The sequence below is a fragment of the Dryobates pubescens genome, chromosome 29 (assembly GCF_014839835.1).
Source record: "Dryobates pubescens isolate bDryPub1 chromosome 29, bDryPub1.pri, whole genome shotgun sequence".
NCBI lineage: Eukaryota > Metazoa > Chordata > Aves > Piciformes > Picidae > Dryobates > Dryobates pubescens.
The window spans coordinates 9,431,386-9,456,172 of record NC_071640.1 but is presented as its reverse complement, the minus strand read 5'-3'; the positions used below and the strand labels follow the sequence as shown (position 1 = coordinate 9,456,172).

The window sequence follows — 24,787 nt, the reverse complement described above, 5'->3', positions numbered from 1 at the left end:
TCCTGGCAGCATTGGTTAAGCCCCTCACCAATGCCCTGTTAAGCCCATGGTTAATTGTCATGTTCATTTAGTGCCTGAGAAGTTAGCTGAGACCAGTAGATGCCAGTCCCTGGGCTTTAACTGTGGGGGACACTTGACCCATCTAAGGTAGGGAGAGATCTTCAGTGGCCTCCCTTGGGGAAACCTAATCCCCTCCGAAGCCCACAAACAGCTGACATCATTGTGTTAGTCCCACCATGGGAAGGAAGCACAATGACCAGAGGCACTAGGTTGTCCCTCACAAGGAGAAAATGACAGCTTGATTTGCTTTCTTGGCTCTTTGTTACCTACTGTGAGAGTACATCCCAGCTTCCTCTCCCTTGGAAGCATATGGAGTCACAGCCATTGAACCACAGATGTGGCGTTTCTGGGGTAGAGATAGGACCCAAGTCAACAGACCCGGCTGTGCAGCGTGGCCTGGGCAGGAGGTCAGCTGTGCTGCAGAAGCCTATGCAGGAGAGGAGCTGGGAAGGCAGCATATGTCACTGCAGCAGCTTGGGGCACCTGGCAGCACGGGGAAGGGATGGGGCTCACAGAGGCAGCACCAGATGGGCTTTATCCCTGTGTGTCGCCTGGCACTAGTCGGATGTGGTCTTTCCATCAACGTCCTTTGTGGCCTCGTGACTCCACTCGTGATGCCACTGGGACCATGGTCATGTCTTACAGCAGTGATGCCTGTACCCTTTCTTGCTTGCTTTTTATACATTGATCTCAGCTGCCCCATGCACAGGGCACCCTCACCACAGGGTGACAGTGGCAGTGGAGGGTTTTGAAGATGCTGAGGGGACTGGAGCATCTTGGTGGTAAGGAAAGGATGTTTAGCCTGGAGAAGAGCAGCCTGGCAGAGAATCATCTCAATTCTGATCAATAGCTAAAGGGCAGAGGCAAGAGGATGGGGCCAGGCTCTTTCCTGTGGCGCCCAGTGACAGGACAAGGGGCAACAGGTACAAACTGGAACCCTGGATCAAGCTGCCCAGGGAGGTTGTGGAGTCTCCTTCTCTGGAGAGATTCCAAACCCTTCTGGGCATTGTGATCTCGGGCAACCTTTTGTGGGTGACCCTGCTTTAGCTTAGGACTAGAGGGTTTCCAGAGGTCCCTTCCAACCCCCACCATGCTAGCATTTTGTATTCTTATGGCATTTATGTGCCTGTTTGGATCTCAAGAAGCAGGAACTATGCCCAGCAACCCAAATCATCCCAGATTTCTCAATTTTCCAACTCAGTCTTTGCCTCTGCCCACACACCCTCTCCCATCCCATTGCACTGCACACACCACAGCAGCAGCCTGAGGGTATGAACAGGCTGGGTAGTGGGAATTCAGGGTCTGGAAAAACAGTGAGAAGAACCAGGACCATGGCTGAGGAACACACCCTGAGCATACTCTGCTTCCAGCTCTGGGAATGTTAGCAGGATTGAATTTAAGTAGAATGTCTCTAATTGTCTGTGTTAGCAAAGTAACATCCAAGGAGAAGGTGAAGTGACTGGAACTGCCACTCAAGAGTGATGGGAATGTTCCACTGACCCAGTGATTAGTCTAGCACCAGGTGAACTGCCTTTCCTATGCTATGAAGAGCTGCCTGGGGCTACACTCCCTCTCTCTGGAGGATGTCCAGTCCAAGGCTGTGCAGCCCTTGGCACTGAGGATGACCTTGAGTGAGAGCTGCAAGGAGAACACTGTCCTAGCAGAGACTTCACCTACCATTCATTCCTCTAAGGGAAGGTGCTGGGGTTTTCATACTGGGAGGGCTGGGAAAGTGGTCCGTGCATCCTCTATGAGGGATTAACTCTCACTTGTAAACACCCTTTCTTAAGAGCCTGCTTCAGAGCTCTTGGGCTCCTTTTGTTAGCTCCACATGCTCACACACATTCACACATATCGAGAGGTTTTGTAAATATTGATGCTTCTCACCCAGGGGAATGTGAGATGCTCTTTGGAAGTGCACTTCTACAGATTGTCTGGCTGGCCTTGGGTACGGGAGGCAAAATCCTGAGTTGTTCTACTTTGGTTTAATTCTTGAGTTCAAGCACTCTCAAACTGCTTCCTTTCTGCTCCCCCCTCCTCGTCTGTTGACTGGCCTTGTTTATTTTGAAACCCAGAAAAGCTTCCTTTCTTTTCCCTCTGAAGTGCAGTAAACAGAAGAGAGGGAAGGGGGAAAGAAAATCTCTCGCCATTCGTGGCAGGCAGCAGCCTGGAAATCTCCAGCTGTCTGTCAAGAGCACGCTGGGGGAAGGTCTGACACCACAGGGCCCCCGCACCTTGCGGCCTCCCTCCAGGGGGATAAACAAGGTCCTGCCGCCGTGCCCGGCCGCCGCTCCGCACACAGACAGGCCCTGTTGCGAGGCAGGTGGGGCAGGCAGGGCCTGACTAACGGTGGAAAATCCAAGAGCATCGGAAAGATAAACAGCCCCAGTCAGATAGTATAAAAGTCCCTTTGCTAGCACACGGCAGGTAAGCCTCAAGTGACAGGAACTGTGAAAACACGCTGAGGTTCCCCCGCAGATGGGTGAAATTAGCCCTCAAATAAGCCGGGGAAGGGATGGCTTGTGCGGCAGTTCTTCCCCAGTGTTAATCCCTTCCTTCCCCAGGCCTCCATCCAACCCTGACCCTGGCTTGGGGTGAGCACCTCTGTGTTCACCTTGCCCAAATGGATGTCGTAGTGCTCCATCCATGGACAGTAACCTGAGGTGAATGTTGCACCTGATGTCCTGGTGGATGGGCAGGAGTCCTGTCTCCTAGCCCTCCGTGGCACTGAGCCACCATCTCCACTGAGGGGCCAAACTTTTCATCCACTCTTGAAATCTACATTTCCATGTCTACAGGCATACAATGGCTGCACTTGACACCCCCTGCCAATGGCATGTCATCGCTGAGCAGGCTGCTCACCGTTGTTGCCCCAAAGGAGACTTTATTATAAATACAGAAATTATAAGGCTCACATAATCCAGCAGGTGTTGTCCTTCCTAGGGGTTATTCTGAAGGCATGTAGTGGGAGACACTTCCACTTAAGATCTAAAGGATAATGTGAAAATGCATCTGAAATTTACCTTCACAGGATCATAGGATGTGAGGGGTTGGAAGAGACCTCCAAAGATCATTGAGTCCAACCCCCCTACCAGAGCAGGACCATAGAATCTAGCACAGGTCACACAGGAATGCATCCAGATGGGTCTTGAAAGTCTCCAGAGAAGGAGACTTCACAACCTCTCTGGGGAGCCTGTTCCAGTGTACTGTGACCCCCTTGTCCTATCACATGGTGTAACTGAGAAGCAGCACAGGTATGATGGCTAGCAAAAGAGAACAATGTTTAGCAGCACCAAAGAAGTCCCTCAATTAATTCCTAGAATTAATTCTTCCCCTCTCCAAGAGCAAGACAGGGGACCTGTGCCTTTGCCTTTCCCTGCCACGTTCCCCCACCATGAGTGAAATATTGGACATGACATTTAAGGAGAACCTTAAATATTATTTTAATCTCAAATGTTCTGTTATTGCAAGTGTGAAGTCCAACACTTCTTGTAAATACCTGGAGGACAGCCAGGCCCTGAGAACACAAGAGGTGTTAGGAACTGAACTTCATTGGTTAAGTACAGGAGAGGCATAGGAGCCAGCATGCTGACTTTCTGTACACTGATTTCTTTGTCTTAACCTGTTGGGTTTTCTTTTTTCTTTCTTCCCTCCAGAGCGTTGTCTGCACAGCAGGACTCAAGTGGTATCCTCACCCTTCCCTGATCCATTGTGTCAAAGGCTGTGAGGTGAGCTTTGGCGTGAGCTCAGGCGGTCTGTGCTTGCCCTCCTAAATGCTATGGTAACACTCACTGCAGTCACCTGGGCTCTAAATGCTGTTGTTCAAGTGGGGCAAACAGGCTTTGGCCCTGAATGTCCTACCAAGCAGACTGAGATCACCTGCATCAGTTCTGACACTCACTGGTGAAACTGGTGGGTTTATAGAGCCAGTGCCTGGGTGACTCTCACAGGAGTTAAACAATCAAGTAGCTCAGCAACACTAGTAGAAAATCAAATTTTCCCAGCATCTGGGAATTTCTGGGAAGTTGCAAAAGCCTTCAGTTGTTTTTCCTTGATTTAGACATATTATTAGAGGGCTACTTCTTTCCAAGGCCATCTAGGCTTTGGGCTTTGGTGTGTTCAGATGAACTTTAGGAAAGCCAAGGCAGAAATGACATCACTGAGTAGACAGCACAGCTGGACAGTGAGCAAAGCACACATCCCTCTACTGTGCACCTCCATCTGAACCAGAAAAAAAGCACTTAAATTTCATCTGTGATGGTTTTTTTACAGTCTTGTGTCTTACCTGAAAACAGCAATTATTTTGAAGGATGCTGTTCCTGCTGGAAACAGCCTTTGAAAAATCTCAGGAGTCTTAAGATGCTTTCCCTGGTTAAACAGGACTGGAGCACCGCTCTCTGGGTCGCGGTGCTCATGTGGTTTCCATCATACTTGTCCCTGAGTGACTCACCCATGTCAAGTTGGTCCTTGTGGAACCTCTGTAAGGCTGGGAAGCTTCGTGCCCATTTTAGAAGTGGGGCAGCTCACAGGCAGAGGAATAGCTGCTGCTTTATTTACAGGGACGAGCAGTGGGAAAGCTGTGTCTTGACCCCCGCATCTCCTGACTTTCTGCGGCGCTGACTGTGCTCTCAGCACCCAGTAACCCAATTTTACAAGCTCAGTGAAGTTATTTGCCCAGAGTGGCAGAACATGGCACAGAATTCCTAAATCTGACACGAAGCTCTAGACCACATTGCTGTGCGCCATGTGATTTGTCTTGAAGTGAAAGACAGGTTTCCTTCGCATACAAATGTCGGGCCCAAGAGGGTAATAACTCTCCAACAATGTAATAGTTTCTGTCTAGTTGTTCCCTAAATGAAAAGCATTCTGCTGTCAGTGCTGTGAATGTCAGAAGCCATCTCACGCATTGCATTCATGCAGGCTGGCTGGGCGCCCCTATTCTCCACAGAGAGCTAAAATAACATCCCATGGCCATTATGAAATGCCATTCAGGTGCTGATACACCACTGGGTAGCCATTCTCCTGCTGTTTAAGGATAGTTGTTACTGAGGCAAACTTTGCAATGATGTAATAATTTACCAGAAGCCATTATTACAGACATGTTTTTGCTCAGCATCATCTTCCTTTCCATCATTGTTAATTGCCAGACCCCTCCACATCAATAGGAACTTTCTTCTTCTCATCGTTCATTCAGCAGTGTCACAGCATCACATCACAATCTATCATCTCAGAAGGCTTTGCCCAGACAATTGATAATGGCCTCTAGCATCATTTTTAGAGCATGACGCTTCCAGGATCCACGGATGGGCCAGAGCTTGTTCTCTGGCACGAGGATCGCAGGAGAAATGCCGTCTTCACCAAGGTGCTTTTTACGACTGTGGAAACAGGGACTAATAAGGCAGTAGGTCAATGACACCCGGCCATTAGGCTGATCCAGTCCCTGTTGTATCATTGTCCTTAGCATTCAGGAGGATTCCCTGACCTGGAAGCTGTCAGTGGGGCATTTTTGTGCTCTTGGCATCCGTGGGAACCCCGAGTGCTGCTGCAAGGTGATTCCTTGTCGCTCCCTAGTGGCAGGAACAGAGGCTGAGGAGTCAGCCCCGTGCTTCTCAGCAGCTCACTTTGGGTGTTTCAGTAGAAAAACAAGTCCCTCTGGCCTGCCTGTATAGTCCTCCATAAAATACAGGAGCAGTAAGATATGTGTGAAGAGAACTCACCTTCCACAACCAGGCCTCCAAAGTCTCCCAAAGAAGGAGTTTGGTACCAAATCAGAAGGGATGCTCTTGGTCTCATTCTTCTCTTCCAAAGGACTGCCTTGCCTACTCTGTGCCAGTGAAAGGCAAATTCTTCCACAAGTTTCTTTTACTGATTTTCCACTATTCACAGGGGTAGGGTACAGGCATAGGCATGGAAAATTAAAGTCAAGCCATTCTTGACAGGGCATGGCCAGGCAATACAAGGGAAACATGGAGAAGCCTACAAAATGTCCTGGGAGTTTGGGCAAAGGTCACAGTTTTGAATATGACCAGGTTGGCATCAAAATATTTCTTTTAATCCTTCTCTTTTAACTCTTAGCATATTAATTAAATTGGAAGGGCACTGGCAAATCAAAGTCTTTGTGCACATAAATAAGTTGTTCTCTATGGACATCCATAGACTTAAGCCAGGTCACAGGGACAGGAGCCTCACCACGTAGCTCTGATTTCCTTGTCGGCATTTGTAGCTAAACAAGTGACATGCAATGAGTCAGTCACCTCCTGGTAGTCCTGCTGCGGTCCAGTGTTGCTATCAGTGCCTGGATTTCCCATACCCTGACAGAAGAATTTAAATTTGCACAACATCAGCAGTAGAACTCTGTGGCTACACCACTCCACAGGGTCTGTTTCCATATAGATGAGCATGGCCATGGCTCTGTCTGGGCACAGCACCTGGGTCTTCAGGTGTCTATCATCAGGGTGATTCTGCTACTGGAATTGGTGCCAGATCCTCCCCACCCACTCTGCAATGATGCCTTCTTCTAGGGAAGTTCCTGATGTCTTTTTCCCAGTGCAGAATAAATGCATTTTCCAAAGAGCAGGAGAGATGGGAATGATCCCATGAGCCTGGGCATGGAAGAAGCATTACAGAGATGTGAGGGTGCTCTCTGCTGAGCACCCATTTCTCTGAGCTTTCCTTGGTGTCTGGGATTCTCATACCTGGCACAGGTTTTTTTTGTAGTGTCAGACACAGCTTTGATTTCCAAGACTTCTGTGCTTACTGGCCAAGAGGGCTCCAATGTGTGCTGAGGAAACAGCCTTCAGGCCTTCTCCTTAGAGTTGTGATTATTATTCAGGTAGTGTGCAGCACATTCTAGTGATCACATTGCACAGAATAGTGACCACGCTTTCTTTTTCAAGGCGATTTATGAATTTTAGACTAGAATAGAATAGAATAAACCAGGTTGGAAGAGACCTTCAAGATCATCATGTCCAACCTATCATCCAACACCACCTAATCAACTAAACCATGGAACCAAGCATCCTGGTCAAGCCTCGCCCTGAACACCCCCAGCGACGGCGACCCCACCACCTCCTCGGGCAGCCCATTCCAATGGGCAATCACTCTCTCTGTGTAAAACTTCCTCCTAACTCCAGCCTAAACCTCCCCTGGTGCAGCCTGAGACTGTGTCCTCTTGTTCCGGTACTGGCTGCCTGGGAGAAGAGACCAACCTCTGCCTGACTACAACCCCCCTTCAGCTAGTTGTAGAGAGCAATAAGGTCACCCCTGAGTCTCCTCCTCTCCAGGCTAAGCAACCCCAGCTCCCTCAGCCTCTCCTCACAGGGCTGTGCTACAAACCCCTCACCAACCTTGTCGCCCTTCTCTGGACACGCTCCAGCAAGTCAACATCGTTCCTAAACTGAGGAGCCCAGAACTGGACACAGGACTCAAGGTGTGGCCTAACCAGTGCAGTGTACTTAACAGCTCTCCACAGTGTCCCTCCAGATAATTGCCATTATCCCAGCTCTGAGATGTGGAGCAGGGGGACATGACGTGTCATGGCCAAGGTCACACGCAGTCACTGCTGGTTGGAGAACATGAGCACGTGCTGAGCTCAGACCACTTCCATTTCCCTTTGTCATATGTTTTGTGCCCCGTTGCTGACACTTGTTGCCAACCATATCCTGGGCTGCATCAAAAGAAGTGTGCCCGGCAGGTAGAGGAGGGGATTCTCCACATCTCTGCTCTCATGAGATCCCACCTGGAGAAATGTTAAGATCACAAACTCCCAATACAAGAAGGACATGGAACTGTTAGAGTGGGTCCAGAGGAGGGGACAGAGATGACCAGCTGGAGCACCTCTGCTCTGAAGACAGGATGAGAGTTGGGGATGTTCATCCTGGAGAAGAGAAGGCTGCAGGCAGACCTCACATCTGCCTTCCAGTATTTGAAGAGGGCTACAGGAGAACTTTTTACAAAGGGTTGTAGTCACGGGACGAGGAGCAATAGCTTCAAACTGGACAAGGCTTGATTTAGATCAGACATTAGGAAGAAATTCTTCCCCATGAGTGTAATGAGGCACTGGAATAGGTTTCCCAGAGAAGTTCTAGAGGCTCCAATCCTGGAAGTGTTCAAAGCCAAGCTGGATGGGGCCTTGAGCAAGCTGGTCTAGTAGGAGGTGTCCCTGCTCAAGCAGTGGGGTTTGAACTAGATGATCTTCAAGGTCTCTTCCAACCCAAACCATTCTGTGATTCTTTAGCAAGGAGATCTGTGGTAGAAAGTACAGCTATTAAAAGCAAGCCAGTTTTGCTGCTATACATAACCTGCTTCTTAGCCCACACAGTTTTGGAAGGTTAGCTTAAAATTATCAAAAAGTGCCACAGTTTTAGATGTCTTGGTGCTGTCTCTGGGCCTAGTCAAATTAGTATTCCTGAAGCATCATCATATGTGGGATGTGAAGAACCAACAAGGGCTCATTTCCCATCCATCTAGTGTCCTTTTTTTTTTCCTGTCTGCCTTGAAGGCAGAAGAGAATAATTATCTCCTGATTTTCAGGGCAGTTGTCAATGTCACAAACTACAAGGTTCCTTCATGGCTTCATATTTTCCTTCTGACATATTGTTACAGCTTTTATGCACGTCCATGTTCTCAGCCTTTCTTTGCTTTTTCCTTTTTCAGCCTTTCATGGGGGACAACTACTGTGACTCCATCAACAACCGGGCCTTCTGCAACTATGATGGTGGGGACTGCTGTGCCTCAACAGTCAAGACCAAAAAGGTAGGGATGCCACTTCCTCTTTTCACTGGGAATTCCTTGGTGAGTTCTGTTTTGTGTCTGGGAAAATGGTATTTCTGGTAGAACAGGGGGAGATCCAAGGTCTCAGAAGGACTGAAGACATCAGCTCACTGTAGGCACTAAGTTCTTGTGGTTCATTTTGAAGTTTTCTCTTGATTTGCATGTGTGTTTCCCATCATAGTCCATCTTATACCTGTGCAAGACAGGTTCTTAAATAAAGTAGTCCAAAGTGTTCCTTGACTCTTACTGTAAATACACTCCAGCTGATCCACAGGCAAAAGCTGGCTGGCTCCGTCCAAAACTCTGGGGTGTATTCATCAGCAAAGCTGCACCTGCCACTCAGGAGGCCTTCGCACAGAAATCTGAGAATGCTCTATTTGCCCATCCTGATATCCATCCTCATGACAAAAAAGGAAACTACAGGTTAGGAGTTGTTAGGAACAGAACAGAGAGCAAAACAAAAGCATCATCATAGGTCTGTACTTGGATCCATGTGTATCCACAGGCACGTGGCTCAGTGATGACCATCCCATCTCCAAAGGGACAGAGTAGGACAGAGAAGAGTGCAGAGCAGGGCTGAGTAGAGGTGCAGAGAACACACAGGCCAGGACCTGCAAATCTTGCAGAAGAGACAACAGAAAGAATTAGTGGCAGAGATTTCTAAACCATTTAATGCAGAGAGGATGATTAAGAAAATGCAATCCACTGGTTCTTATCACACAGCAGTGAGAGGATGAAGCAGTAATTACCTGGAAGCATCATGCAAAGAGAGGAAGTGCTTATTTGCACAATGTGTATTTGAAGGATAGGATGTGTTCCGCAGAGAATTATTAAGAACAAAAGTATTTATGGAGGTTAGCTCCATCAGAGGCTATTAAACACAGTGACCTGGATGCAGTGTTGCTGGCTCAGGAGTATCTAAACCACAATCTGCCTGAGCCTGGTGACGGATCCCTCCAAACATCCCCTTTACTGTGCTTCTTTAACAGCCATTTCTGGCCACAGTGATAGTGGAGTGACGGAACTTGTGGTTCGAAGCAGCACAAACTTTTGTACCTTTCTAACCAAGACAGAGTTTCAATTTGTTTCCCAAAGAAAGGAAAGAAAATTTTTGGCCTCTGCCATGTGAGATCTTTACCTTATCTTCAAGATTTGAGTGTAGATCAGGCTGTAAATCCAGCTATGCTGAGTGTCTAACATATTGGAATAAATACCAAAACTTGAGGGAGCTTGTGCTCAGCATATGACATCATTCAGTTCACCTGCCTGAGGAAGGTCTCCACTACTGCAGTGCATGTACTGAAGACCTCTCTGCAGGGAGCAGTCCTTTCTAAGACAGCTTTGGCTGGAGGCTTCTTTACCTTGGTTGAGCCAAAGATCTCTTATCAGTACACTACTGCTGGCTGTCTCTGGCCCGGCTGGAAACACGGGGGAAGGGAAATGGACATGTCTTGGCAAGTGGAAGAAGTTAATTTCTGCACTGGGGAAGAGGTAGTTTTCCTAAATGTGCTTCTTTTGGACAAGTTCTCCCCTCTATTGCTGTGCTTTTGCAACTAGCCCTGTCAGCCACATGCTGGGAGGGAAGCATGGGCAGGTGAGCTGCTCTGCTGCCCAAGGGTGGAGTAGGGCATGGAGGGTCCATACAGGGCTCCCTGCTGAAAAGACCACTGCAGAGAAGAGCAGGGTGACAGGCAGCAGCTAGTCTTCAGTGTCGTCTACAAGAACAGATTCCTATCTCTGGCTGATTTTCCACCTCCTTGGGAGGAGCAGCCCAAGGGCAAGCGCAGCTTGCTTGCTGGCCTCACAGGCTCACCAGCTGGGAGGACGGAGCTGGAAGTGCCTGGTCGCTCAGCATGGCATAGGTCTTCTCCTCCTCCAACAGCCTGCCTGGGAAACTTTATCTTGCTGCCTCTGGGCTTGAAAGCAGAGGATGAAAAATCCCAAGAGGTGCCAGAGTAGTGGAAGTGAGGTGGCTGGGAGGGGACCGACCCAAACCAGCCCCATCAAGAGTGGAGCTAAGGGCACAACATATTGCTGGGGTGGGGACAGGACTGAAACACAAGGGATGTGAGTGCCGAATTGAGGGATAAGATTAAGGTTTGGGAGAAAAATTTATTGCTGAGCAGGGAGTTGAGACAGAGTGGGATCTGCACAGAGTTTTGAGCAGTTACCAGCCAGGCAAGTCATGCTCAAAATATCTGCTGCTTTGCTGCCACCCAGAAATGAAGTGACCACCCAAGAGGGGAAAAGTACTTTGCAGCCCAGCTGATTACTGGTTTCTGTGCTAAAACTACCTGATGCAAAGGGAAGGTAGTTCAGACACAGGCAGCTGGTCACACGTCTGAAGCATTTTCCCTGTGGAGGGTTTGTAGCTTTTCAGAGAAAAGCCAGCATCCACTGACTGCACTGGGAGCTGCATCTTTGTGACTGGGGGAATTAGACTTGCCCTCATTTGTGCTTTAGAAACACCCACTCTAGAGATCACACAGTTTGAGAGCTGAACCACAGAGCCATTGCTTCCTCAGCATGCATTCAGCTTCCCAAATATTCTCTTCTTTCCCAAAATACCACCAACATCCCAGGAGCTGAACAAGGAGCTTGGGAGGAGTGAAAAAAACCCACCTTTTCTTGGACCTTCCATGTCAAAAGCAAGATGCTAAGTCCCAGTTTATTACATTTATAGGGTAAAGAGGGGAACAATAACCCAGGCAGTGGGGCCTCAGTGTTAGAGCCAAAGAGGTGGCCGGCAGCGCTGCTCTGCCTGCGAGGCAGCCGCCGACACCTGTGGCAGCAGCCGTGGGGCCACGAGTCTCGGCTCTGAGAGTGATTTTCCCGTCGGAGGCCTTTGACTGAGACCAGATTTCAGGCAAGGCTGTTCAAATACAGCCCTCTCTTTGAAGAGGTTTATGAGTGGAGCGTTACAGGAGATATTCCAAAGGGAAAAACAATGAAAGGTGAGAGAAAAAGGGAGCTGAATAAAAATACTCTGCATACCAAATGCTTCCAGCACAGTTTGCCACCTACTTAAAAAAGGCACAGTTTTAAAATACACATTGGGTGTAAAAGCCAAAAACCTGGAGGAGACATAGGGAGGGGTGAGTCCGGTTCTGTTAATTCCAATACCAGATGAGGATGTATTTTCATAGGGTTGCAGAAAGAGTGAGACACTTGAAAGAGCCTGCTTTGCCCATTTATTTCAGGGTTACATACTATATGGCAGATGTGTCAGTCTCTTAAAGGCCCTGCAAGTTTACCCATAAATGTCTAACATTTATGCAACACCTGTTTTTCTCCCCCAAGTGTCACAGGACATTTTACAAGCTTTAGATTTATCATCTTTTCACCGTTGCAACCATTGCTGAGGTGACACATGGTTCACATTTAACAGAACATAGCAACTCCGCACGTTATTTTAGGAAAGGGCTGAAGATTAACATTGCATCATGTGAAGATTCAGGAGTTAACAGTCAAGTAAGAGCCAGCTTCAGATCTTTAATGTCCACAAGCTGTCAAGACTTAAGTTTCACTGTGGTCCCGCTGCCCTCCCAAAGGCACTTTCAGCTGCACACAGCGCTGTGAACCAGGCTGCCTAAAAGCAGAATTATTCAGCCCATTTTCACTTTTAATTCTGAGCCCTCTCGTTTGACGTGAGATTTTGCACACCTCTGTTTTCCTTGCCCTGAGAAATGCACCAGAGACTTCCGCACAGCGTTCGCTCAGGCCATGGGGTTTTGTTCCCTTTTGCATTTGAGCATTGGCAGCAAATGACCTTGTGCATTTCTGCAGCGAGAGGGGAAGGGAGCAGTGTGACTTATCTGACCGACCGCCGACTAATCAGCGCTGCTGCTTAGATAGGGGATAATGAGCGTTTGCCCTGCACTGCTCACAATCAGGCTGGAGAGCTTAAAAGAAATCATTAAAGACCTATTTTGAATGCTACAAACGGCAAGGAAGAAATGCAGTCATATGCTGGGCATAAATTTGAGGCAACTGCAGTCAGCAAAAAGGGGAGAAAGAGACATTCATCAGCTTAATTATTTGTGGTGTGCTAATTGCTCGGTGTCCCCTTGCAGCGGGCGAGAAGCCAGGGCTGGCGCTGCGATGATGCCACCCGAGGAAGCAGGGACACATGTCCTCTGGTGTCTGGTGCACCAGCCCCAGGGAGATGGGCTGTGTGGGGAGCTAGTGGCAGGGTTTGCAGTTGGGGCAGAGGATGGGACTGCACTTCTCAGCTTGCCCCATGCATGACCCAGAAGCAGCTTTGAGAGACAGGAAGGCCATTGCCGGCCAGTCTCCAAGAGGGAGAAAGCTTCTGTTGTGTATCTGGAGGGGATAAAGTCTTCCGTGAAGGACAAAGCAAAATCCCATCTCCTTTTAATCTTCTTACCCTCCTGACCCAGCACAGGTTGCCAGCTCCCTTCTGCCTGGCTGCTCTGGGAAGCTGCTTCTTGCTTTGTATCCTGTCTCAGATAAAAGAAGATGCTATTTTTTTTAAACATTAAATACATGAGGCTGCTAAAGTGAGAAAAATAAATAACCTGGGCATAACTGGCTGTCTCTGGGCTGGCAGCCACCTGCGAGGAGCTCCTGGGGTGTGTGGCACTGCAGGGAGAGAGGCTATGGCTGTTTGTTTCAGGAAATCTCTCTGGTTGTTGTTCTCCTTCACTTCTCTCTTCCCCTTCCCTTTTACAAGTTTTCCCTGGACAAAGCTGTCTAGAAAAGCCTTGCAGAAATCAGTGATGTCTCTCTTTAGTCTCTGCTGTTGTACTTTGTTCCAGACTTGGATCACAGATTTGCTTAGTTGAAGATCCTGCAGTCTGGTCCCTGCAGATTTCAAAACAGAGAATTTGCTGGTTTAAATTTCCCCCGAGTGAAACCATTTGAAAGAGTGAACATTCATCTGTCTTTCCTCTCTGCTTTTGCTTTTTGTCATATGAGGGGTAAACCTGCAGCTCCCATGAGAAAAACCTGTCTCAGTCAGTTATCACTCACATTTTCCCTCAACCACCTTGCCCCACAGCACTTAGAAAACAAAAAGAAGAATTGTCCCTCCCCTTCAGCCTCTTGACATTTCTGCCCAACACCTTGGAGAGGAAAACCAGCAAGTGCCTTGGTGGAAAACAAATGAGGACTTGCAGTAGATAGAGGACTGTGAGGGATTCATCTAAAGCTTTGCTTATCTAAAAAGATAGGCAAGTTATCAAAACCTCTTCAGAGACTTTATGACTGAGAATTCAAGGCCTGAAGAAAGGAGCTTTGAACTGAGGGGCTGCTGCTGTCTCCAGCAGGGATTTCCAAAGACTGTCCCTGTCTCCCCAGAAAAGGGGATCTGCTGCACTCCTCCACCTAGGACAACAGAAACAACAACTTGTTGGTATTTTGGAGAAAAAAATGCCTTCTCCCAGCTCTGCAACACAGACCTACCCTGGGGAATCACAGGTCTTGCTTGCTTGGTAGAACCTGGTTTTGAGGCAGTTTGTGAGATCAGCAGCTGAAGTGGCCACCCAGCTGAGGAAAGTCTGCTTGTCCAGAAGAATTGATGCTCCTGCTTCCAACAACTTGAATGTCCCCAGCTGGGCATGTTTGTCAGCTCCATAATTAGCTGGTGGGACACAGTGAATGGTGGGTGAGTGGGGAGGAAGGAAGGATACAGTGCAGAGTGTTGCTTCATGCCTCTGGAAGCGGCTGAGCGCCTCAGCGTGCCGGTTCACCCAGGCATGTGGGTGAACTCGCTTACCCATGAGCTGTTGGTCACAGCCTCAGTGGCTTGCTGTTTGCCATGTGAGGAGAGTTTTCTGTCATGGTTGGTTGGGATGGGAGCTTATTTTGGGGCTCAGAGCTTGGTTTCATAATCGTTCAGGGAGGCTTTCCAGGCGGCAATAAATTAAAAGCAGTGATGGTAGTAACACATGTTGCCTGTCCTTGAGAGAACGTTGTTGGCTTCAAGGGACGTGGGGCTTCCCACAACATACAGCATTCCCAGGGGATGTGCTAGTGGAGGGTGTTTGCTTTGCTATCCGACCTCACTTCATTAGCAAGTGTTACAAAAAACAGTGAACAAACCTTCCCTGCTCCACCGCCAGCTATTTGGCCTCTGGGTGGTCTGGCTCCTATTAAGTCTTTGGTGATTATTTAGAGTAATTACATTCATGTTTGCACAATCAGTAGCACGAGGATAGGAAACGCAGCTGATTGCTGAGCAACTGAGCTCCATGTGGTTTGGCAAACAGGCTCCCTCGCTCTGCTCAGCAGGCAGGTGGGGATGCAGGGATCCATGCGGGCAGGGCTTTCCCGGGAATTCCTCCTGGCTTTGGGCCATCCTGCTTCCACCAGTTCTGGTGATGCTGCTCTCAATTTATATCCAATGAAGAGAGAGGAGCAGCTGTTGGATTCAGCTGAGCTATGTCTTCTTATACCATGTCTGCTGGCTTCAGCTGGAGAAAGAGCTTCTGCTCTTTCCTTGTGAGGAGCAGCCAAGGGAACAGGGATTGTTTGGTCTCTGGAGAAAGGAAGGCTGAGGGGAGATCTCATTGTTCTCTACAACTCCCTGAAAGGAGTCAGGGAGGTTGGAGTCAGGTGGGGGTCAGTCCCTTCTCCCTAGGAATGATCAATAGGACAAGAGGAAACAGCTTCAAGTTGCACCAGGGGAGGTGTAGGTTGGGCATGAGGAACCATTTCTGCCCTAAAAGGGTTGTCAAGCTCTGGAACAGCCTGCCTAGGACAGTGGTTGAATCCCCATCCCTGAAGGGATTGAAAAGCCTTGGAGATATGGTACTGAGGGACATGGTTTAACGATGACCTGGCAGTACTGTGTTAATGGCTGGACTTGATGACCTTAAAGATCTCTTCTGATCAAAATGATTTTGTGATTCTATTTAAAGGCCAGGTTATGGTGGGGCAGTTAACAAAAATTCAAGCCTTTAAACCTGTATGTTTGCATGGAGAGAAGGTTTCCTGCAAGCCTCATCTCTGCTTTTCCCAGCCCCTCTGGAGCAGTGCCCTAGGTATGAACCTACATACCAGCCCCAGGGTGAAAAGGGGGCTTGTTCCGTTATCTCTGAACAGCCCTGCTGACCTAAATGCCACAAGCCACCGAGAAGACCTTTACAAGATACATTTCTGCCCCGCAAGGACCTGGTCAGGGAAGAAAATGCTGGCTGGCATTGGAGCCGTGGGGGTCTCGGGTGGCTGCGACACTCAGCACAGCCTGCCAGGCTTATCTGGGCAGGCTGCGCTCGCCCACAGAGCCTCCGCCTGCAGCCAGGCCTCTGCCTTTCCAGTGGGGCTTGTCTGGGAGATTTCCCAAACACTTCAGGGCTGAAATCTAACAACAGGCTGTTTCCCAACACTTTGCAGCCCTCTTCCCATGCTTCCCCCCTGCCTCTACCCTGGGCCCTCCCTGGTCCAGATGCTGGCTGCCCTGGTGAACCGGCCCCAAGTGTGCTGGGTGGGAGGTACAACCAGGTCACCCTGATGGGAGCCTCTGCGAGGGATGAGCTCTGACCCCTGCAGAACTGTTTCCCATACCTCCCTGTACCTGTCTGGGATTTTTCCTGTCAACATTCCCACCACTTCCCTATAGACTGGCCTTTCTCAGCAGGGATCTGTCTTGGGATGTCACCAGCCTCTTAAGATAGGTGCTGTGTAGTAAAGATTTGTGTCCTCTCACTCATGCCATGACCTGGATCCTAGTTCTGCTCTGCTCTGTTATATCATTGTTCCCATAGTCCAGAGCATGACATCAAGGACAAAAGCAGACCTGTTTCCAAGAGGGCGCTTGAGTTTTATCCAAGATCTCATCACCTAGTGTGGTGGAGGATGCTTATGGCTCCCATACCTTTGTGAAGAATGGAAATCTGTGTTCGTACACTGCCCAGTGATGAGTGGCAGTGAGTTGCTCAAGATGGAGACATCACAGACCTCATATTTGTTGCACACTAGATGTCTGTGCTAGCCTCCTGCCCAGACCATAAGCCTACACCTGCTGCAATTGCTCCTTTATGTTCAGAGCAGTGTGTATCACACAGAGCACACTCCTGGGGTCACAGACATGATTTGGCTTGTGCCTGTTTTCTCTTGAAGGTAGACAGGTCTATAGTCCAGTGTTGTTCAGGTGTGACTCACATCCTCCTAAGTGCTGTTGATCTATGCCATGGCTCTGTTCTGGATCATGTCCAGGATATATGTGTGTGTGTAGGCGATTCAGGTAGGCATGTATTTTTCAGTTGTGCCTTTTCCAACCTATTTTACTTAGTCTGAGGAGACATTATCCAACCTATTTTATCAAATGACCAAGCCAGGCCCTAAGCTTCATTTTCAGCTTTGTTTTCCTTGCCCTCCTCGATATTAGCCAGGTTTTCTACAAGGAAAGATAGATGTAGGTGAAATACAGGACTTACTGGGTGGAAGGAATAAAAACTTATTCTTTCAGATTGGCTTTTCAATGAGTCTATCTGGAAATTTCAGTGCAGGTTGTATATTCTGTTAATGAGGTGAGCTTTCACAGACCTATTTAAAAAGAAGCAGTTAGTCCTGAAGTATGTGTATCTGGGCTCCACACCTAAATGGGCTACCATTCAGAAAAAGCTTCTGCATTTATTATTTCTAGCACATCCAGCAGCTTTGTACCCCTGAGGACTATCTCTGTACAAGCCCACAGCAATAGACAGTCCTTCTTCTACAGGGTTTTATGCTGTCTCTGAGTTGGGTACTTGTGACAATGCTAATAGATGCTCTGTGTGGGTTAGGTTCTGTATATATCTGTGAAAATCAGGCCCTTGGGGAACTCAAATGTGTATTTGTTGTAGGTGTTGTTTAAAGTGGAAAGCCTGTATTACTGCAAAGTGCTTGGAGAATTTTGCCTTGTCTAATATGACTGTGGATGTGCTCATTACCCATGGAAATCTCTGCCTGTTCACATAATAGAAAAGTGATCTCTCGAGCTCACTGCCATAAGACAAAAACAATTCATCTGTCTGGACAATAGCACTGTAAAAATCAAACTGCATGAAAAAAAAAAACCTCTGTAAGGGACATAAAGTCAATAAAGCCTAATCTGATCAGGAAGAAACCCTCTTACACACAGGCTCCCCACTGCTATGAACTGCTGCTGAGCCATGCAACTCTTTCTCTTGGAGCCATGACTGCCCCAGAAGGAAATCTTCTGCTCATCTGTCCATGACCACTGTGAGAAGGCCAGAGGGTTTCTAGAAGACCACTCACAGTGTGACGTTTCTTCTCTAGTGGCTCCATCTCACCAGAAATTGGCCGCAATGTAGTAGCAACCTAGTCTCCCCCATACACCTTTCGTTGAGGCTGCTCCAGGGTTGAGCACATGCTTACAGTGACCTGTAAGAAAGCAAAGGGCATAAAGAGGGATTCACAAGGAGAGATTGAAGTAGAGGGAATGAAGAAGGTAGAGCTCTACAAAGCAACATCAAACTCATGTCAGTTTGGGTTTCTAAGGTCACGGCCTACAGGATAGGTTAGAGGAGTGTGAGCTGGTAATTTGGAGGACACAGTTAGGTGAGGCTTTCACTCATGCCTCTGATGTTCCTGCAAGTGAAATGGTGGCTTTCTGGGATCTCCATGCCTGCCATACATTTCACTATCCCACTCGTGGCACAGCAGCAGAGACAAAGTGCAGTAGGATGCCAGGGCTAATTTCAGCCACTTTACTGAGATGCCTGAGTGTCTCCACCTTCTCTGTGAGCCTGTCTCTCCTTTGAACACAGGGGCCACTTAATCATCGTTGTTAGACTGCTGCAGACAAACACAGTGAATCCAGGCCAAGAAGGGGAAAAAATGCTTGATCAAGACAAATGAAAGAATCAGATTCCCAGGTCTTGCCTCCAACCAGTAGCTTTGTTGTACAACAGGGAGGATTTTTTTAAGTCAAAATCACTGCCAAATCCAGATTGAACTGAAGGATTCAGGATAAAAAATTTAAAAGGGGGGAAAACTCCAGGCATGCTTAAATGTTTTGCTTGAGCATTTGCTAAGTGAAGTAAGTTTTTATTTCAAAACATAACTCTTGCTCTGAAGCAGTCTTTGTTATTCATGTGTCTTGGAGGAAAAGGTCAAACTTGAACTGCAGCAGATAATCTAAACCAAAATGTTTCCTTCTATGTTCAAAAAACCCCCATTTTTTTTTTGACTCTTTTCTCTTTTTTCCCCAGAATTTTAATTCAGTCATTGAACAATCCCTCCTCAGCCTCCTCCCCAAACCCCATTGTTTGCAAACTTCTCTGTTTTCCTATCTAAGAATATTCATAACAGTGTGATATGAGACAGGCCTGCTTCTGCTGGCTTCTGTTGGCTCAAGTGACCCTTAAGCTCCTATTGTTTTCTGCAGTTTGTAAACTTCCTTAGTTTCCAGATACTTGAATTTCATCTTGTTGGGCTATCTCCTCTCTTTATTTGCACAGATTATTCACTGGTTGGTTATTTATCTCATCAGTCACCAAGGCCGTGGCTTGATGAAGAGTCATCACCCTATTCTACCTGGAGGGTCAGGTCTTCTGGGAATTAAATCAAAAGTAAGGGGAGGAGTCTCTCTAAACATTGATTGGGTGATGAACGTTGGCTATTGAATGTCTCTGTCAGCATGTCCCTGCCTCAGGCTCCCCAGTTGTGAAATAAAGCTCTGCACCCCTCCATCCTGCTCCTGAGTGCATCAGGAGAAAGGCATGCTGGAAATGGACGTGCAGGGACACGTGTGGAAGGTCTAGGTGGAAATGACAGCTATGTATTCACACACGGTGCTTGGTCCGCATTCCTAGATGTGCTGTTGATGACACATAGGGAACAGGCAGACCCAGGCTGCATAGCCTGGAGAAAAGTGTTTATGAAAGAGAGCAAACATGTGGCAGCAGAGCCAAGCGAAGCAGACGGAGTGCGCGCGTGCAGCCCTCGCCGGGAACACTTGAACAGGTTGTGGCACTGTCTTGGAAGGAGTGTAAAGGAGAGGAATGAGGTCATTTGCTCAGTGCAGATGGGAGGAATTCTTGGGAATTCACTTTAGGGCAAGCAAGACACTGTTCCATTGCCACCCCTTTGTCTTTATCTAAATACTGTGATGCTCTAGGCCAAAATCAGCTTCCGCTAGCCAGGCACTGCAGGCTATTGTTTCAGCTTCTTCCCGCACTCCTCCAGAGAGATCATGGAGAGATGCAGGTAGCAGTCTCTCACTTGCATTCCTTTGCTGTTCCTCAGTGCCCATTAGCTGCATCTCCTGCCCTTAAACATAGCAGATATTTGGAGAAGTCTCTGCTGGACCACAGCTTCACTGATCTGCTAGGTAGTGTTTGTCACAGTACCCAAAGAACTGGAACCAAGAACAGTCATAGTTGAATGCACAAATGGACTTAGGCATGGCAGCAACATCTAAGCCACAGTGCCCTACTGTGGTACTCCACAGAGGGGAGATTATGGCCCAGGAGTAGAGTTCACCAAAATCTCCAAGCTGGGGGTGTGTAGGAGTGCTACCAGGAGGCTGAAGATGGGACCTGATAGATCCAGTAGTGTTTGGTGAGCATTTGAATTGGTCATGGGGATGAGGGGGTTGGAACTTTGCTGTCATGCAGTGTTTGGAGCCTTTGGGGTAAGGATAGCTGTTCAGAAGAGGTTCGCAATGTGCTGTGATTGAAACTTTATGTACCCCAAAAAGCCTCAGGGCTGCCTGAGAGGTGTGGCTCCCCAGCCAGCTGGGCTTGATGTGAACTGTTTAGGGGAGGATCTGCTGTCCAGTAACTGCACGAGTTGAGAAAGTTCTTCTTTAGGCTTTTCACAACCTTGTTTATGGACAGGTGCCTCACCTGAGGTCTCAGTGCCCCACCAGCTCATCACCAAAATAAATCACTATAAAAAACAACACACATGAAAAAAGAAGCTGATCTCTGGAGATATCACTCCAGAGGTCTTGTGTCTTCTCCGGGGTACTATAGGTATGTTCCCTGCTTCATGTCTTTGTGTCTTTGGTTCCCTTCTGCAGGTTACTCCCTTCCCTATGTCCTGTGACCTACAAGGAGAATGTGCTTGCCGGGATCCCAACGCCCAAGAGCACAATCAGAAAGACCTCCGTGGCTTCAGTCTTGGGTAATGCTGAGCGACATGGAATGGAAGACCACACTGCTCAAGGCAGGCTAGGAGAGACACCACATCCCTTTTGGTATCGTTTAACATTTAGCTGCTCAACTGGATGGCATTTCTGCACCAGGGACCCTTAGAATTCAACCAGTCTGCCTTTAATTTCTGTCCGAGGAGAACTCAAAGTAGGGGTTTATGTATTAATTATATCTTAAATAGTGATGATGAGAAACAAACAACCAAGAGTCAAGTCGAGAAGACTTCCATGTATCAAAACAGCATGTTATGCCCACCTAATTTGAACAGTTCATATCTAGATTCAAGGCGAGAAACCAGCTATTTATGTACTCATATTTATAGAAATAAGTAGAGAAAGAGAGAAAGAGTGAGAGATTATGATCAACACAAAAACTTTCCCCTCTCCAGCACTCACAACTCAGACCATTTGTGGAAGAGGCTGTGCTCTTGGAGGACTCCAAGCTGAGCCTTTTCTGATGCTGAATGCCAAGGTATCGCATGCTCGGGGCACTGAGGTTGGGGTGGGATCTCCACAGGGCTGTGCCTCTTGGCAAATGACTTGCCAGACACCCAGCCAGCTTGAGATGTGGAATGCATCTGCTCCTCACAGGAATGCTTCTTCCAGCCAGGGAGCTCAGCAGATTGCAGTGAGCTTTCTGTACAGCTCCTCCTTATTCCCCATGCCCTCAAAAAGCCAACAAGAAGTCCCCTTGTAGGCTGCAAGCTGCAGCTGGGACATTTCTGTGTGGAGATGTTGGAGTCAGGGAGTGGGGAGTCTGAGGACTGGCATCAAGGAACATGAGTGATTGCTTTTGAGGAGCAGAGAGGGTAACTCGCGCCCGCACTTGTCATTTGAGCATGTCTGCTGCTGCTACTCCTGCTGCTATGTCCCATACAACTTAGTTTCCTTACTGTGTCAGGACAAGGTGAAAAGCAACCCCATGCAACCAAACAGTCTGCCTTAAAGCTTATCTACAACCTGCCTTTCAGACCCTCTGGTATCTTCCTCAGCACTGGGGCAAGGAAACAGGATACCAGCCAGCCAAAAGAGTCTGCTTTCTGGTCTCCACCCAGCCAAGTGGTTCTCTAGACTCCTCCACCCCTTCTTATGGTGATCTATGTCTAACCACTGCTGCTGCTCCTGTTTTCTCAGGAGAGAGGAAGAGGAGGAGGTGGCATGTGCTATGGGGGAAGGACCACAGGAGACAGTATTAGAATTTTGGCCATATTTGTCAGTATTAAGCTGCCAGGCCAGTGGGTCGGACACTTGTGACAGACCAAGAGCTTAGCTGCTTGTAATCTTCCAGAAGGAGGGGCATTAGCTACAGCAGACCTCAAACTTCCCTGTCATACAGCTCCATCCTCCTGTTTCGGCTCAGAGAGGAACATGTTGTGCCAGACCCTTGAGAACTCATTTCTTCATAGGATTCATCTCTTAGAGTCGCTGAGATGCCCAGGGCATCTAATCCTGCCACTGCTGCTACAACTCATCCCATGGAAATCCCAGAGATCTTTCCAGTGTGGCTTGGGCTTGTCTTCTGCTGCTTCAGGCTCTTGCTAGGAAGAACACCCACCCAAAAGATCCCAAAGAGTGTACTTCCACGTGTTAAGTCTGTCTGTTCCTTGGGACTCTCCTGACTTGTACAATCTACTGGGTAAAGACAGGTTAGAAAGACTTTTATTCCTGCTCCTGCTTGATTGAACATTTAGGCACTGGAGCAAGGCAGAGGGGTAAGGAAAGGGGTCATTTAGCACTTGGAGATGGATGTAAAAATGAGTAGGAGAACTAGAAATGGAAACCTGACAGAGATGTAGGTGTAAGGAGCCAGGCTCTTGTCACCCACTGTTGGGGTTGTTTCTATTGGAATAAATCAGAGATGAATCTCAAGAACCAAAATGTAGAGGCCTGGAGGGGAGATTGTCATAAGAAGGTGAGGAGCTCTCATGTGGAGCTCCTAGTTATTCCTGGAGAAGGCCTGCCTATGGGAGCTGTGCAGATGGCTCTGCTCACACCGTCTGGGGGTGTACAGGAAAGGGAGGTGCAGTGGGATCAGGGTTCCCTTGGTGAATGTCCTCCAGTGTAGAGACCACTGGCATAAACTGCACCTGAGCAAAACTGCCCCTTTTGTCCCCTGCCATCTGACTGACAATGAAAGTCCCTTTGTCCTCCCCTTTCATGCTGGCAGTTTGTTCACATGCCATCCAGCCCACCAGAAGAGCTCACAACCTCAAAAGCCTTTCAGACTGCCAACACATCATGTCCTCAATGCCTGAGGCATCTTGGCATGATCTCCCCCTCTACCCCACCAGGGTTTTCCCTTGGAAGGTAGCCTCAGATCAGGTCCTGCATTCATCCCAATGGCAGCTCAAATTGCAAAAATCCCCTTCTCATTTATGCAGCTCAGCATGGAGGAGATTCTCCATCTGTTTTTACCACCTAGGACACTGCCCAGGAGAGACAGATCTATGAAAGCATTATTGCACTTGCTGCTGTGGGCTCCCAGGAGCTCAGGCCCACTGAGGTTCTTTGCCCAGCCAGAGCCAGCCTTTGCTTGCTGAGTTGGAGTCCTTCTCAGCTTGAAGGAGATGGTGTCCTCTTGCCAGTACAGCCTCACACCTCAACTTCACTCCTGAGTCCGGGGGGGACCGAACTCCCTTTCCTATGGGCAGACTTTCCATGCTGTTGTTTGATTTTCAGTCTAGCTGCCATGTTGGGACTCTCCATCTCCTCCAACAGGGATGACAGAACCAGGAGCAGAAGACGTTGTGTTCTGGGTCAGGTTAACTCCAATGGCATTTGTTTTATTCTGTTGGGAAAAGGTCACACGGGGTCAAAGCTTTGCCCTCCATGATTCAGGTGCTGCCTTTGCACCCAGAGGGATGTGGAGTGGGGAGCCATGGGATAGGGACACCTGCCCAGCTCTTTCTGCCCTATGCCCCCACTCTGGGGCAAGGCCAGGTGGATGGCCTTGCAGTGTCTGTAAGGGCATCGAATGCCAAGTGGAGGCCCTAGGAAAGACTCTCCATGACTGTGATGGCCATGATGGGAGGTGAGCGGGACAGTACTCACCACCTCCTTCCAAGCCAGTGGTGTAGGTCAACCTCAAACAAGAATCAATCATAGAATCAGAATCATAGAATGGCCTGGGTTGGAAGGGACCTCAGAGATCATCTATTCCAACCCCCCCTACTATGGGCAGGGATGCCTCTCAACTAGACTTGGTTGACCAAGGCTTCATCCAGCGTGGTTTTAAACATTATCTCCCTGGGTAACCTATTACAGAGTTTCACCACCCTTGCAGAAGTTTGGGGAGCAGAAGAGGGTGCTCATGCTGATGAAATTTAGCTACTTGTAAAGTTCAGGTCACATTAGTGCCAAGATCTTTTCTGTTACAGATAGGGAGCCAAGGCTGTACCCTACCTGGGGCCACCAGCCAGCCTCCTGGCTATGGGTGACATCCACACCCAGCGGGAGGGAAAGCTGGAGCAGGAAGCGGTGAATGGTGCATGGTGGGGTGGGAAACTCCTCTCAGCTGCTACCCCTCCCCACCCTCTCGCAGATGGGCTGAGCTGGTGTCCTCCTGCTTTTCTTGCATCTTCCGTTGTGTCCCCCCGCCAAAGGCTGAGAAAGGAGGATGGCACCAGAGGACTCCTGGAGTCGGGTTCCAGCTACCTCCCTTCCGGTTTCGGTTTCACTTGGTTGTAACTGTCGGTTTGTTCTAGGTTTTACCTGTGTTTAAGGAAAATAAATTAAAAAAAAAAATAATAAAAGGGAAAAAAAAAAAAAGAGAGAGAGAGAGAGAAAAGAAACCCCAATTACCAACAAAAGTTTCTTGCTGCAACTGATTCA

General features: G+C 48.3%; 1 protein-coding gene across 1 annotated transcript in view; it reads left to right on the top strand.

The window, feature by feature from the left end:
* PAPPA (pappalysin 1) overlaps positions 1-23,088 on the top strand; it is a 205,919-nt gene extending 182,831 nt beyond the window's left edge. The window contains exons 20-22 of the mRNA XM_009907093.2: positions 3,717-3,788; positions 8,716-8,814; positions 20,825-23,088. Coding sequence (XP_009905395.2) covers positions 3,717-3,788; positions 8,716-8,814; positions 20,825-20,932 — 279 coding nt within the window. The 3' untranslated portion in view covers positions 20,933-23,088. The remainder of the gene's footprint in view (positions 1-3,716; positions 3,789-8,715; positions 8,815-20,824) is intronic.
* The last annotated feature ends 1,699 nt before the right edge of the window (positions 23,089-24,787 follow it).